This window comes from Dipteris shenzhenensis, chromosome 30 (assembly GCF_047967505.1).
Source record: "Dipteris shenzhenensis isolate YYH24624 ecotype China chromosome 30, Dip_SZ_1.0, whole genome shotgun sequence".
Lineage (NCBI taxonomy): Eukaryota > Viridiplantae > Streptophyta > Polypodiopsida > Gleicheniales > Dipteridaceae > Dipteris > Dipteris shenzhenensis.
In genome coordinates, this window is record NC_141625.1 from 27,263,034 (window position 1) to 27,275,587 (window position 12,554).

The 12,554-nt window shown below is 45.7% G+C and overlaps 1 protein-coding gene across 1 annotated transcript; it reads left to right on the top strand.

Moving 5' to 3' along the window:
- The first annotated feature begins 1,229 nt into the window (after positions 1-1,229).
- Positions 1,230-11,760, top strand: LOC147881911 (2-oxoglutarate-dependent dioxygenase frbJ-like). The gene is made up of 5 exons (XM_087401943.1): positions 1,230-1,797; positions 1,891-2,006; positions 2,298-2,535; positions 10,510-10,629; positions 10,857-11,760. The coding sequence occupies exons 1-5, from the start codon at positions 1,567-1,569 to the stop codon at positions 11,256-11,258; spliced, it is 1,107 nt and encodes a 368-aa protein (XP_087258069.1). The 5' UTR covers positions 1,230-1,566; the 3' UTR covers positions 11,259-11,760.
- Positions 11,761-12,554: the final 794 nt, after the last annotated feature.

Here is a 12,554-nt window from a genome sequence, read left to right on the forward strand (position 1 = left end):
TACCCGTGGACCACAACATGCAACGAATAAGCATATTGCATGCAAGCAGTCGAACGATATGGAAGATAGGCACCAAATTGATCAAATCACAACCACAACGCTGCATATAACATCTCACAAACTCATAGACTATCATGAAGCCTTTGGAAGCACTTGCATGCCCCCGTTAGCAACACCCTCACAAAGAAGAAGTCACCCAAACAGAGAACACTCGTTTGGAGACGCCTCCATGCCCACAAAAATCGCCACAGAAGAAGCGTGACAAGGAAGAAGTCTTCAGAAGCCATTCAAAGTACCTCCATGTCCACGAAACTTGAACCCTTTCGAAGCGTGTCCATGCTAGAATCGCCTCCATATCTACACAAATCACAAAGACGATAGGTGTAGTAGCAAGGAAGACCCCTTCACGCTGCCACTGCCATAACACTCTCTACTTTTTTGTACAAGAATCACTAACCCTAAATTGCCTAATATCGATAACCATCCCCTTAACCTAACCACTAATTGTAGTCTCCGCCCACCTCCCAAAAATCCACCCCTTTTCTAAGACCCTTTGGAGGGGGAGAAAAAACATGGAAGGCCCTATTGTCCCTATAGCCCCTTAGAAGGGTCAATAAACGCCGTTTTCTCTTGTTGAATGGGTACTTGCGCTGGGGGAAGCATGGGAGCAAATGGCCTTTTTGGCCTACATTGAGGAGGGAAGGCTTTAGTAAAGGTGTTTCTCTTTAAGAAAGGGAAAATGATGTGGATTTTTTGCTATTCTGGTCCCCATTTTTTTCTCCCCCTTTCTCTCTCCCCATTTTTTAATCCCTCTCTGTCTACCCCTTTCTCTCTCTCTCTCTCTCTTCTTCTTCTTCTTCTCCTCTCAGCTTCCGGGCCTTTTGAATGTATTCAACTTGTTGCATTAGTCAAGGCCAAGGTTGTGGGTTGGCCCAATTTAATCAGGGTCATTCGGTCGGGAGCCCTTAGAACTTAGAATCTGCCTTTGAGATAATATCTCAACACGTGTCATGCTCTTATCCTCCCCACCTCGCTTGATGCCCGAGAAAGGCCACGCGAGCTCTTCCCAATCGAAATCGAGCCGGGTTTTGGCTTGCGGTGGCCGCCGACGCTGACAAATCGCCGGAATCCGGCGAGCTGGGAATCCGGCGAGCTGCCTCCCGGGAAGGCCCTTGCCTAGTGTGTCTCTGCTGTTGGCGAGAGATACTTCCTTGAAGGCCTCTCACAATGTTAACTACTGACCCAACCGTGGCATCTTGATGAAGCTCGGCCGGCGTTCGACTGTCAAAGCTTTCTGGGCTAGAACCGTCCATTAACGCCTCCCAAAGCTTTCTGCTGATCAATTTCTGGAATGCACGGCTGGAATCGTCCATCTTCACGATGCCGATCAAGCGCTGGAATAATTCTGGGCTGGAGTCGTCCATTTTCACGACGCTGGGCAGACCTTCAACTGCCAGAGCTTTCTGCTGAGCGAGCCATGAGGCATTGAGAGAGCACCACTCTCAGAGTTCATGCTAAAGGAGAGTAAGGAAATTGGCCTGACGAGGGTCGAAGAGCGCCAGCCGCATGGACGTTCTAAGGCCTTCTGCAACCCCCTCTCCCAATATTGCAGAGTTGGATTTTGGTGATTTCTCCTCAGGCCACCCCACTTCCGTTGCCGCATTCCTAGGGAGCTTGCGCCAACAATGCCGCTCTGTTGGCTTGTTCTACATAAGGAATCATGGGATCCCCCGACCCCTTTGTGACTCGCTGTTCGAGGTTGGGCGTCGATTCTTTGAGCTTCCTATCGATGTCAAGGTATGTGTTTGGCACTTTAATACGCACCGTTTTAAGCGACCCCGCCCGGAGATCCGACGATTAGGTGAAATGATGGCTTCTCTCTGCTTGCAGATGAAGATTGACTACAGAAACTCTCCTCAGTTTCGAGGTTATATGAAGCTGGGATGTGAGAACACTGATGGCTTTATCGATTTCAGAGAACAGATAGAATTGGGGCCAGAAGAAGAGTAATTGTTTCATTTGTTGTCTCACTTGAAAGCTTTCAAAAGATACGTTGATAGAAAAAGGGGTCTTTGTTTTGTGATATCATCGAAACGTTCCTAAATTGAAAAGCTGATCTGAAAATCTATTAGCCCACAACTTCAAAGTTCGAAGTATTATCTGACTAGGGAGATTGCACATTATCCTCAAATATGCAGATTGATGCCTAATCCATTGGCAAGTTTATTGATGTTTCAGGTCATAAGCTCATAAACCAAACCATACGTCAGCTTTGATAATAATTCTCAATTGCTCAGATCTTGTACAGGAGGGGATTCAAGTAGACTTGTGTATCCACTTTATCGCCGATTACGGGGACCAAACCAATGGCCGTCGGCTGATATTCTCCCGGAGTTTCGACCCATAGCAGAAGAATACATGAGGAGAATGGGCTCTCTGTCTTCAAGTTTGTTACAGGCTATTGCCCTCTCCTTGGACCTCGAACGAGACTGCTTTGAACTACTTTTTGAGTCCTCGCCTCACTGTCAAATGAAGGTGAGCATTTAAGGGCGGCCAGGTCTAGAGCATTAACAAAAAGTTTGCGCATTGGTTGTGCTTGAAGCTAAGAAGAAAGTGGAAGCGTCCACACTATGCATTGCATTGTATTCGACTCATGGAAAACCAGGACCGCATTGAAGATCTAGGAAGAAAGCTGACCTTTATTTATGTATGAGGAAAGGTGTAGTGCTTTCTTTTTATTTATTGTGTTTTGAGGGGGGGAAAGAAGAAATACAGGCGGACATAATGTTTGTGTGTGCGTGCATGCATCTTTAAGAGCAGGTATTTAAATGAAGTTGGCAGGGATGCCCTAATAGCTAGCTCAGCTAATACAAGTTGGAGTTGATAGCATTGGGCGTGGTTATCATAAGGTGGAAGCCTTACACGATGAGTTTGGGCATACTTCTAGATTCATTGTTAGAAAAAGGGGTCAATGCCCTACCTGCGAGCCCCCTATAGAGGACAACATCAGGGGTCACAAGCCCATCATGGGCGGTGGTAATTGTGATTTTCGGGATTTGGTGTATACGCTACCATGAGCTGTGCATGCAGTGCACATGGGACTGATGTGATATCTCAAGCTTGGGCTGCAGTCGATGCAGGACTGCTTTCTTGGGGCCCTTCGAGGGCTTTTTCCAGCCCTCATGTGGCAGGAATGGAGTGGCAAAGGCCGACATTTATATAGCCAATCAAACACCAGCTGAATGTGGCAACTATGGATCTGCATCTAGGCGACCTGTAGTTGGCAGTTGTAGGTGGGGTTGGTCTGTTTTGGGTTGGCCCCTCCATGGTGATGGTAGGTTATCTGGAGCCTGGTTGGCCAGTTCAGTATAAATGGAGAGCCCGTACCTCTCTCTTCTGACTTCCCACTGAAGTTCTCTGAGTCATACAGGATGAGAGGAGTTGTAGAGGCACCTTGCCTGGTGGTTTTCCAGCCCTTGGCTGAGGATAGTGGGCAGCACCTGGCTGCATATGTGAGCTGTGGTTTTGCATTCTTTTTTGAAGTTGTAATGGTTAACTATCTCTTTTTTTTTGCAAAAAGAGACTTCTATTAAGTATTAAAGAAAAACCGTTAGCAAGCTTCACACGGGATACATCATGCAATGCACGAAAAGCTCAAGAGCCAAAAAGAAAGGATTGAGGCTGATAGTGCCATCTCAATCCGGTAGAAACCTTCGAGAAAAAGGGAGAACCTCTCCAAACTTGAAGAAATATAGTCCTTCTAGAAGAGGCTGCCCGTGAAGGGCCCTGCATGCTAGCCCATATGGCTATCAAAGTGTGAACCATGTCAGACCAAATACCCGTGAACACTTGTAATGGGTGTATTTGGGTGCCATCCAAGGCCTCAGTACATCTGGCTCTCCAAATGTGCCAAGAGGAAATGCTAGCCAAAATCTCCCAAGAGGTGTCCACTGGAAAATGAGAAGCTCTGAAGGGAGTAAGTGGTACATCCTGTAGAGAGCAGGGCTCTATCACCTGCCGGTGGACCGAGAGTGCCCAAGAAGAAGGCTCACCCTCATAAAACACCTGGGGCCCGGTAAGAGAGAACCATGCGACTGAGCCCCAAGTCATGAAGAAAGGGGAAGTGTGAAAGATGCTGAGTATCCGAGCAACCCCTTTCCAAACAGTCCTCGCCTGACTGCAGTCCCAAAGGCAATGTCGCACTGACTCCTCTGCAGAATGGCATCGAGGACAAGTGGGATCAGCCTCAAATCGTGATCTCCACAGGTTCACTGCAATCCCTCCATGAATAGAAAGCCAAAAGAAAAGAGTGATCTTTCTATTTCTCAGGGATTTCCAGAGAATGGTTAACTATCTCATTTGCTTTGTATCTCTAGTTCTGAGTTCATTGCATTGACCCTTGTGATTGGAGAGAATAATGGATCCTTTACCATCCTTATTGTGCTTAGCATCAGCTTGCTGCCCTATTCTTTGACGTGGGATCAGAGCCCAAAAGCTCTACTTTCGTGATCTGCATCAACTATTGAAGAAGCCCCTTTGCTTAATGGGAGGATGTTCTGTTTTCAGATTGCTGTACTCTTGGTCAGTTCCTTTCAATTTCAGACTTCACCCGTCTCTTGCTATGGCCTCCCCGATGCATATGCCCAACTTTGTTGAAGGGCCGGAGAAACTATCCGCTTTGAAATGTGAAGATCTAGAGGCATACGGTGGCAACGGATGATTTGGAAGGTCACCACACGAATTGTCACATGCACCCCGCACTAGGGTGCAATGTGACACATTGGCTACATCAACAAGTGCGTAATAGTTCCCTAGTAGGAGTTTTGTCGTATGCTGTGACCCCTCTGTGAGCCTTGTTCAGGGACAGTCAGGCACAAGCTACGTAAGTCAGTCTCCAAGCCTTAGGTCAAGCCAGAAAGTCATTCTTGCTCACTGGTACCCACTGGAGAACAGTAGGATAGTGTTTCCATCTTAGGGTTTAGTTAGGTCTAGGTCATAGCCTAGGCTAGGAGTCCTAAAGGGGCCCCAAACGCTGATCGAGATGACCCAGAGCAAGCAGGAAGTCAGCCTGCAAAGGCTGCCCAAAAAGTCCCCGGGCAAATGCGCGAGGGGGGGGTTTTATAGGCTGAACTGAGCCAACCAGGCTGCAAAACAGCCGACTATTTGCAGCAGGCTGGTTGGCCCAGCCAGCCCTTTAAAAGGGCCCCTTCCAGCGGCCAGACCTCTTTTCCTACAGCTCCACTCCAGCCCCCCCTCTGAACAGCCTGACACTCTCCAGTAGTGGGCCTCTGACCAGCCTCAGCTCTTGGCCTCAGTTCAACCCTCCTGGAAGGTGTTCATGCAGCGCATCAAATGGGGAGTTTGGACAGCAAACGGAGTAAGGTTTGGGGTCTGTTTCAGCAGTTCTTTACAGCTATCTTTTACAATTTGCACAGCTCACTTCTTAGCTCAGTCATCTCTTAGCTCTCTTTTAGGATCTATCACTCCTAGATTTGACTCTCTCACTCATGCAGTAATCCTGCATTCCGGTGGACAGCACAAGCCTCTCCCTTGCCTTGCAGAAGTGTCCTACATCATCAGTGTGGACAGCATCAAGGTCTCGGTGTTGGTCGGCGTTGCCTCTCAGGCCTTTGGGTCTGCTATACATGTGCATAGTGAGCTTTTCAGAAGTGTGTTTCCGCACTCTCTCAAAGAGTGTTATTTGTGTTTCTCAGCTCTCCAAGTATAAAGCAAATTCTCCCCTGATTGGGGGAGGAGGCCCTCAGTGGGTGCCGAAATACTTTATTAATTCTAGAAGCACTTTGAATATCTACATAACCAAATGACACTCGACTTCTAACCTAAGGATGCACCTTCATGGAGTATGGACAAAGATACAAAAACTACGTTTGTGACAAGGAAATCCTTTAGGTTCTCAAATTGTACTAGTTGATGGCTTGGGTTCATTTGCTCTCCCTCGGACATTTTAGGTGGAAGCGCTAGAGGGAGATTGCGCGTTAATACAAGTGCTCGTACTCCTTCAAGATGGCCTGCTTGTCTGAGTTTGCGAGTATGGGTCGGCTTTGGTGTTGACATACACAAAGTACCACTGCCCTCCCTTGTGCAACTTCCACTCTAGCTGAATGGTGGAGAGCTGAGTTGGCACCCCTCTGAGCCATTTCAGCTCTTTGGTGCTGATGCATAGAATCTCGAGAACTAGGGCCTAGTTGTCCTAATAGATTGTCACCTAGTGCTGGCAATTATTTGTCACCCGGGATTGTCTGTATCCAAGATGATATACATTGCTTGTGACGGAGTGATGTGGAAAGTCCTATGATCGTTGAAACAGCTGATCTTTATTTAGATGTCCACCGCTCCTTTGTCAAAGGTAGGTACTTGGCCAGTCAAAGCAATGCCTAGCTCCATGGGTGTCGTCAGGGTGAGCTGCAATCGAGCCCGTTTGGTGACTGAGTTGAGAGGATGTCTTCAGTGCTACCGTTGTGGAAGAGCACCACTACGTGCTTCCTCCGATGGCACCATAGGCCTTGAACAAGTCCACAATGCTTGCTCCTACACCGTCTGAGAGTTTCTCTATGACGATTTTCATTGGAATTGTAGCTGTGGGTGCAGAGTCCTTTATGTGTGGGCACTCTCACTTCGTACGCCTTGTGAGATGGCAATAGAAGTAATTGCCCTCTTTTTGATGGTCGCAACATTGTGGTAGCCACCAAATCCATTCTTCTTCTTGGGTGGCATCGTTCGATTGCCATCCCCTTTGTTCTGGCTGTTGTTCTTGCCAAAACTCTTTTTCTGGGCATTATTCCTATTGCCGCCTCCTGAGTCCTACCTTTTGGGTGCGACTTTTGAAAGGAACCTGCTCTTGGGCCTTGTCCTTGTGCATGAGCTTAAAGTTCTATGTGAGTGTGGACGCATGGTCATACATGTCTGGTTAGAAACTCCTAGACACACCACTTCCTCTTCGACTTGAGCCCACACTAAAACCTACCTAGTTTGTCTCTGTTGTCCATTATGAGCTGGTTGCTGAATGGCTATCCACATGAACCGGTTACCATAATGGCTCTCTTGTTCAAACAAATACCTTTTTTGCCAACCCACCCCTTTGCTCTCCTCATACCGCTCTTTTTACCTCTTAGTTGCGTCTTTTATTCACTCCAAATGGAATTTGTTCATTACCAGAGGAGCGACCTCAAGCGCCGGCAAGTTTTGGTTGCAGAGAATTCTGAGCCATGTGCCAAATCCCGAGCTGCATCCATTTGCTGATACTTTGCAGGAAGGTTTTTCAGAAATTAGTCATGCTTGGAGTGATTAATGTGTCCTAGTGTTTCATGTTTTCGTCTTGGGTCAGGTTTTTATGCACTCGTCATGAGTTTGGGTCAAAGAGCAGTGGTATTATTCTTTTCCCGGACGTATGCCTGATGGAGGAGATGTGGCACAATGGTTGAAATCCTTGCTTAAGGAGTGTTTGTTGAGGGCTGTCATAAGGCAGGTAGACGATTCTATGAGGTCATTTCATGGATGCCCAATATAAGCAACAACTGTTGCAATCACCTCTCTTTATTGGTAGTCAGTTGGTGCATGTCCATCCATGGATGCCTATCAAGGACTGTTTCAGTCTTATTAGTCACAGATGCCTTGTATGGGTTGAGGTGGCATACTTTCTCCATGCGACGCAGTTTGATGATTTTACTTGTGAGATGCGTTTGGATTGCACTTTGCGCCTATTTCATCAGCTTGCATGTTGGTCTGCCAGTGCATGATATACTGCCGCCTTGCAAAAGGCTTTTATTGGTCAATAATCCTTATCTGAAGCACCATGTCTTTCAAGTTATGGTCAAGGCCATTCGTAGAATTGTTTTGCATGCTTCCATCAATGTAGACTGGCATGGGACCGTTTCTCTTTGGGCATGCAGTTGGTTCTCTTCATATGGATGCATGCAGTTGGTTCTCTTCATATGGATGCTTTCGGCCATTGGATTCTGGCTAACTTTGATGTTATTTTTAGCCATTTCCATGGTTGTATTCCTGGCTGTATCTTATCTGCTCTCCTGATTTGTAATTGGCAGCAGCTTCTGGCTTATTTGAATTGGTTAGGTTGGCTTCTAGATCCTGGCAACACTCTCTGTCTGTAGAGCCGTTATTGGAGCGGTGTGTTCGCTCCCCCTTTAGCCCATCTTCAGCTTGAAAGGTGTACTTTTTGCATCGCTTGGGTGTTTCTATAGTGGATGCTGTGGTGGATGATTGGGGATGCACTCTTCTTTTCCTTAGGCCAGGAAACTATATTGTTTGGGTTTGCATCACATGCTTGTTTGGCGCATTCTCTACTGTGCTGCACCCTTTTCAGCATGTGCCCTGCCTGTGTACTTCTCTTCCTCCATTTGACCGGAAGTTCGATCGAGCACTTCCACTTTTCATTTGCTGATCTTTCTGCCAAGAAAGCCTATCATCTATTACTTCTGCAGATTAGTATGGGAATCACTTTTGGCTTCTCAGTAAGTCTCTCAATTGGTGGAAGGTTTGTCTTCACCATATTTGGGGTAGCCCTCTCACACAGCGGGTATCTTGCGGCGCTGTTTGGTAGGGGCATTACCGGTGGGATCTTTGATGGCTGCTAGACGTATAGCTTCTTCTGCATGCCCACTTGTTTACATCTGAGGGAGATTGTGCTGCACTTATTCCTAACCTGTCCTGCTGCTTGTGATTTTCTTCCTAGGCCGAGGACTGGTCTTCATGCTTGTTTTCCCAGGATCTCTTTTGGCAGGCGGTTCTGGTTGTTTGGCAGATATGCCTCTATACCTGACTATGCTTAGTTCTTTACCTGGTGCTGCTATTGGACTCTTTGGTCCTTATATCATGCTCGTAACATTTGATTGTACAAGCACTCTTTGGTGGATGTTATCATTTGTTCCGTTCCTCCTTGCATCGGTCTCTCTAGGATGCGTATTCTCTTGGAGACCTTCCTGTGGCTCAGTTAGAAGTGTTCTATTGCTGTTTTTAGTTTTTGAGTAGTGGCTGTCCCACTTTGGGACAGCTACGAATGTACATTCTACTTAATGGGATACTGCTTTTTACAAAAAAGTGTGAACTATGGTGAAGAGAGGGTTCGTGCTAACAATAGAGCACACTGAAGTGCATAAGATAGGGTCCGTGCTAACAATAGAGCACAATGAAGTGCATGAGATAGGATCCGTGCTAACAATGGAGCACAATGGATTGCATGAGATAGGGTCCGTGCTAACAATGGGGCACAATTAAGTGCATGAGATATATAACAGCAAGTGGTAGGTAGAGGTAACCTCCTCTCTCTCATCAACATTGACTTATTTGGTCTTGCTGAAATGAAAGTTGACTTTTGAGCTGAGTGTTTGAGTTCACCTGAAGTTGAATTGAGCTGAATGACAGAAGGTCAATGTGCACTATCATGATTGATTCTATGCAGTGGCAATGTATAGGACCTTTTCTTTCATAGAAGATAAACATGATGGACTACTTTTTGATTAGCCTACTCCTTTAGTGCTAGCCTTTGTCACGGCTGACTCTGCCCTTCACCTCCGGAGTGCCGACAGAAACTCAATACGAAGACCTTTGTATAAATGTATGCTCAAGTATATGTGGGTGTGTGGATTTGTATGTGTGAGAGCATATGTTTATACTAGTCTACACCCATTGTTGGGCGTTGGTGATGTTAGTGGGGATGTAATAGTAGCTAGTCCCTGCTATGCGTGATGGAGTTTATGGTTTCAACCTTACGAGTGACTATCATACAAATTTCACCTGGTGAAGTTATTGTCCATGTTGCGGCCTGCTGATATTGCGATAAAGTTTTCTATCTAAAGTGGTGCGTTGCCCTTTCAGCTAGATGGTCTAAGTATTTTTCAGCTTGGATGCTCGTTTGGGAGAGACTAAAATGAAATCATTTAGTCTTCACAAGCGGTTGTAGCTTGAATGAAGAGATTTTTGATTAGCCTTCTCCTTTAGTGCTAGCCTTTGTCACGGCTGACTCTGCCCTTCACCTCCGAAGTGCCAAGAGAAACTCAGTTCGAAGACCTTTGTATAAATGGATGCTCCAGTATGTGTGGGTGTGTGGATTTGTATGTGTCAGAGCATGTGTTTATACTATGGTCTACACCCACTGTCGGGCGCTGATGTCGTCAATGGGGTGGTCATAGTAGCTATGCGTGATGGAGTTTATGGGATTCAACCTTATGAGTGACTACATGAGATTAGAACTGCACTATGTGTTGCATTTTTAGAGGATGAGTTTGGGCACGTTCTTGGATTCATCTAGATCTATGATTGCAACAAGTAGTGCAGACTGTTTAACTTTCTGGTGTGAAGTACTGCCCTGCATGATTACTTTTTCTCCGTATGTTGTCCTTGTCTCATGTTAGGCCCAAGCCATAGAGAACAGACATTACTTGAAGTCTATGCTATTCAAGAACCCAAAGATGTTGTGGGTAGTATCTGTACGTTGTAGAGAAAAACCTCAAAAAACATTTATGTGTATCGCAGGTGTTGAGATATCCCATGATACCAGAAGGGAAAAGAAGTGATGGTGGATTTGGAGTGGGTCCACATACAGATAGTGGCATGCTTACACTCCTCTTGCAAGATGATATTGGGGGTCTCCAGGTATGCATATATTTTTGAAGTTTCCACCTTCTACTTTAGTATTCATGAGATCATCCCCCCCCCCCCCCCCGCCCCGGGGATCAGGTGGGGAGAAATGCCACACATCAACCCACATGCACATGCACATGCACTTATCAATGTATTGTGGCTGCATGCTTGGGGAAGAAGCGAGGCATGGGTGGAATATTGAATAACATATATTGTGCAAACTTTTCTATCTTGTACAGGCAAAGACTTTGGATGGTAGTTGGAGAGATGTACCTCCTCGTAATGGTACTTTGGTTGTCAATTTAGGGGAAATGCTCCAAATAGCTACAGATGGCTACTATGTGGCGACCGTACATCGGGTCATTAATCTTCCTTCAAAGAGCCCTCGTTTTTCCATACCATTCTTTTTCAATCCAAAATTGGATGCAGAGGTCAGACCCCTGAAACTGATCACAGCAGCAACAAATGATAAAGCTTCAAAAACGGGTTGGCAAAACCTGATTGAAACCGGTGTAATTGGAGGAAATTCTACTCATGGAGGAAAAAATAAGATTCTCCAATTGTATGGGCAAAATGCATTTAAGAGCTTTTCCAGAAGTCACCCGGAAGTGGTCCAGAGACATCATCCAGATATCATTTGATTAAAGTGGCATAATTGAGGTGTTTGGATTGATAAAGAGACCTGACAATTTCTTATTATTCTCATGCTACAGGCTCCTTTTGACATCACATAACCATTGTGTATATTCCATGGAAGGCAAAAGTGGGCTATGAACTGTTGCTGATCTAGTTAGGAATAGAATGCAAATAATGCTTCTGGAAGGCAGTTCTAATTCATTTCCAAATCACCTGTAGCTCCTTTCAACATCACTAAAGCCGTCTCAATCTTTACTTTAGTGTTTTCATAAATGTTCAAGAGAAAGGGAAACTTACATCGCAGTTCACAGAAGGGAAAAGAGGAAACTTACATTACAGTTCACAGAAGACCAAAGAGGGCAATGGAAGTGGAAATCCATTTTGGGAGTATAAAGCTACTACCAGTGCATAAGGCATCTTGACAGCACATACAGCAGTCATACTGAGTTTCCCAAGCGCCTGAAGCATCTACATTTCACAACAGCTTGATGTGAAGTTGGCATGTAAACATACTTTTTTTGTGAAACCAGTAGCTATAAAATTGACATGAAATCAATGTACATGACATTAGACTCCAAAAGAGAGCCTAATGGAAGAACTCAAAAACAGTGAGAAAACACTTCAAGGCTAGTAGCATCCAAGTCCCTCGCAGCATAACTATCATATAAAGATTGCTTGAGGGACATTCTGAAGAAAGCATATGCCTGAAGGCATGTAAACATACACAGCACATGTATGTGGGGCATGTAAACATACACCCACATACATGTGCTCATGTCCATGCAAACACATGTATGTACATGTTTTTGTGCATATGCATGTGCACATGTGTGTGCAGACACACTATTGTTCATGTGTGCAGGGGGAACATTTTTTAAGGGCTGCCTGGCTTGCTTGGCCACGTGGTTGGCTACCACTGGCCCTAGGCAAGCTTGCTTGTTGTTTGGCCCCTAAAGCCTTGTGTAATCTACGTCTCTCCATGATGCTGTCGTTCCATGCCTGTTCAGGTCTCCTCTAAGTCTTGGAGCCCTTCCAAATTGTTTCGTACAGCCTGTTGTAGATGTCAGTACTAGGGCTGACATCATCACTACCTCTTCGTAGCCTTTTCTTGTTGTTTTTCCTACGCAATTAGGTCCTCTCCACGTGTGGATAGCCTTGTGGCATAACCTTGCCAAATCTGCCTTCCAGGAGTTGCACCATTTGCTAGGTACTTGTTTCTTTGTGCTGTCCACAAGGCAACTTGTTTGGTATCCATGTGGTAGCCCCATTGTCAATCCTTTTGTTCTATGGTTTTTGGGATG

What these genes read in the sequence shown, in the direction of transcription:
- LOC147881911 (XM_087401943.1), top strand. Translation starts at nt 1,567, where the DNA reads ATGGACGTTCTAAGGCCTTCTGCAACCCCCTCTCCCAATATTGCAGAG. An exon ending in CGCCTCACTGTCAAATGAAG is followed by an intron (nt 2,536 to 10,509) that starts GTGAGCATTTAA and finishes TGTGTATCGCAG; the next exon opens with GTGTTGAGATATCCCATGAT. An exon ending in ATGATATTGGGGGTCTCCAG is followed by an intron (nt 10,630 to 10,856) that starts GTATGCATATAT and finishes TATCTTGTACAG; the next exon opens with GCAAAGACTTTGGATGGTAG.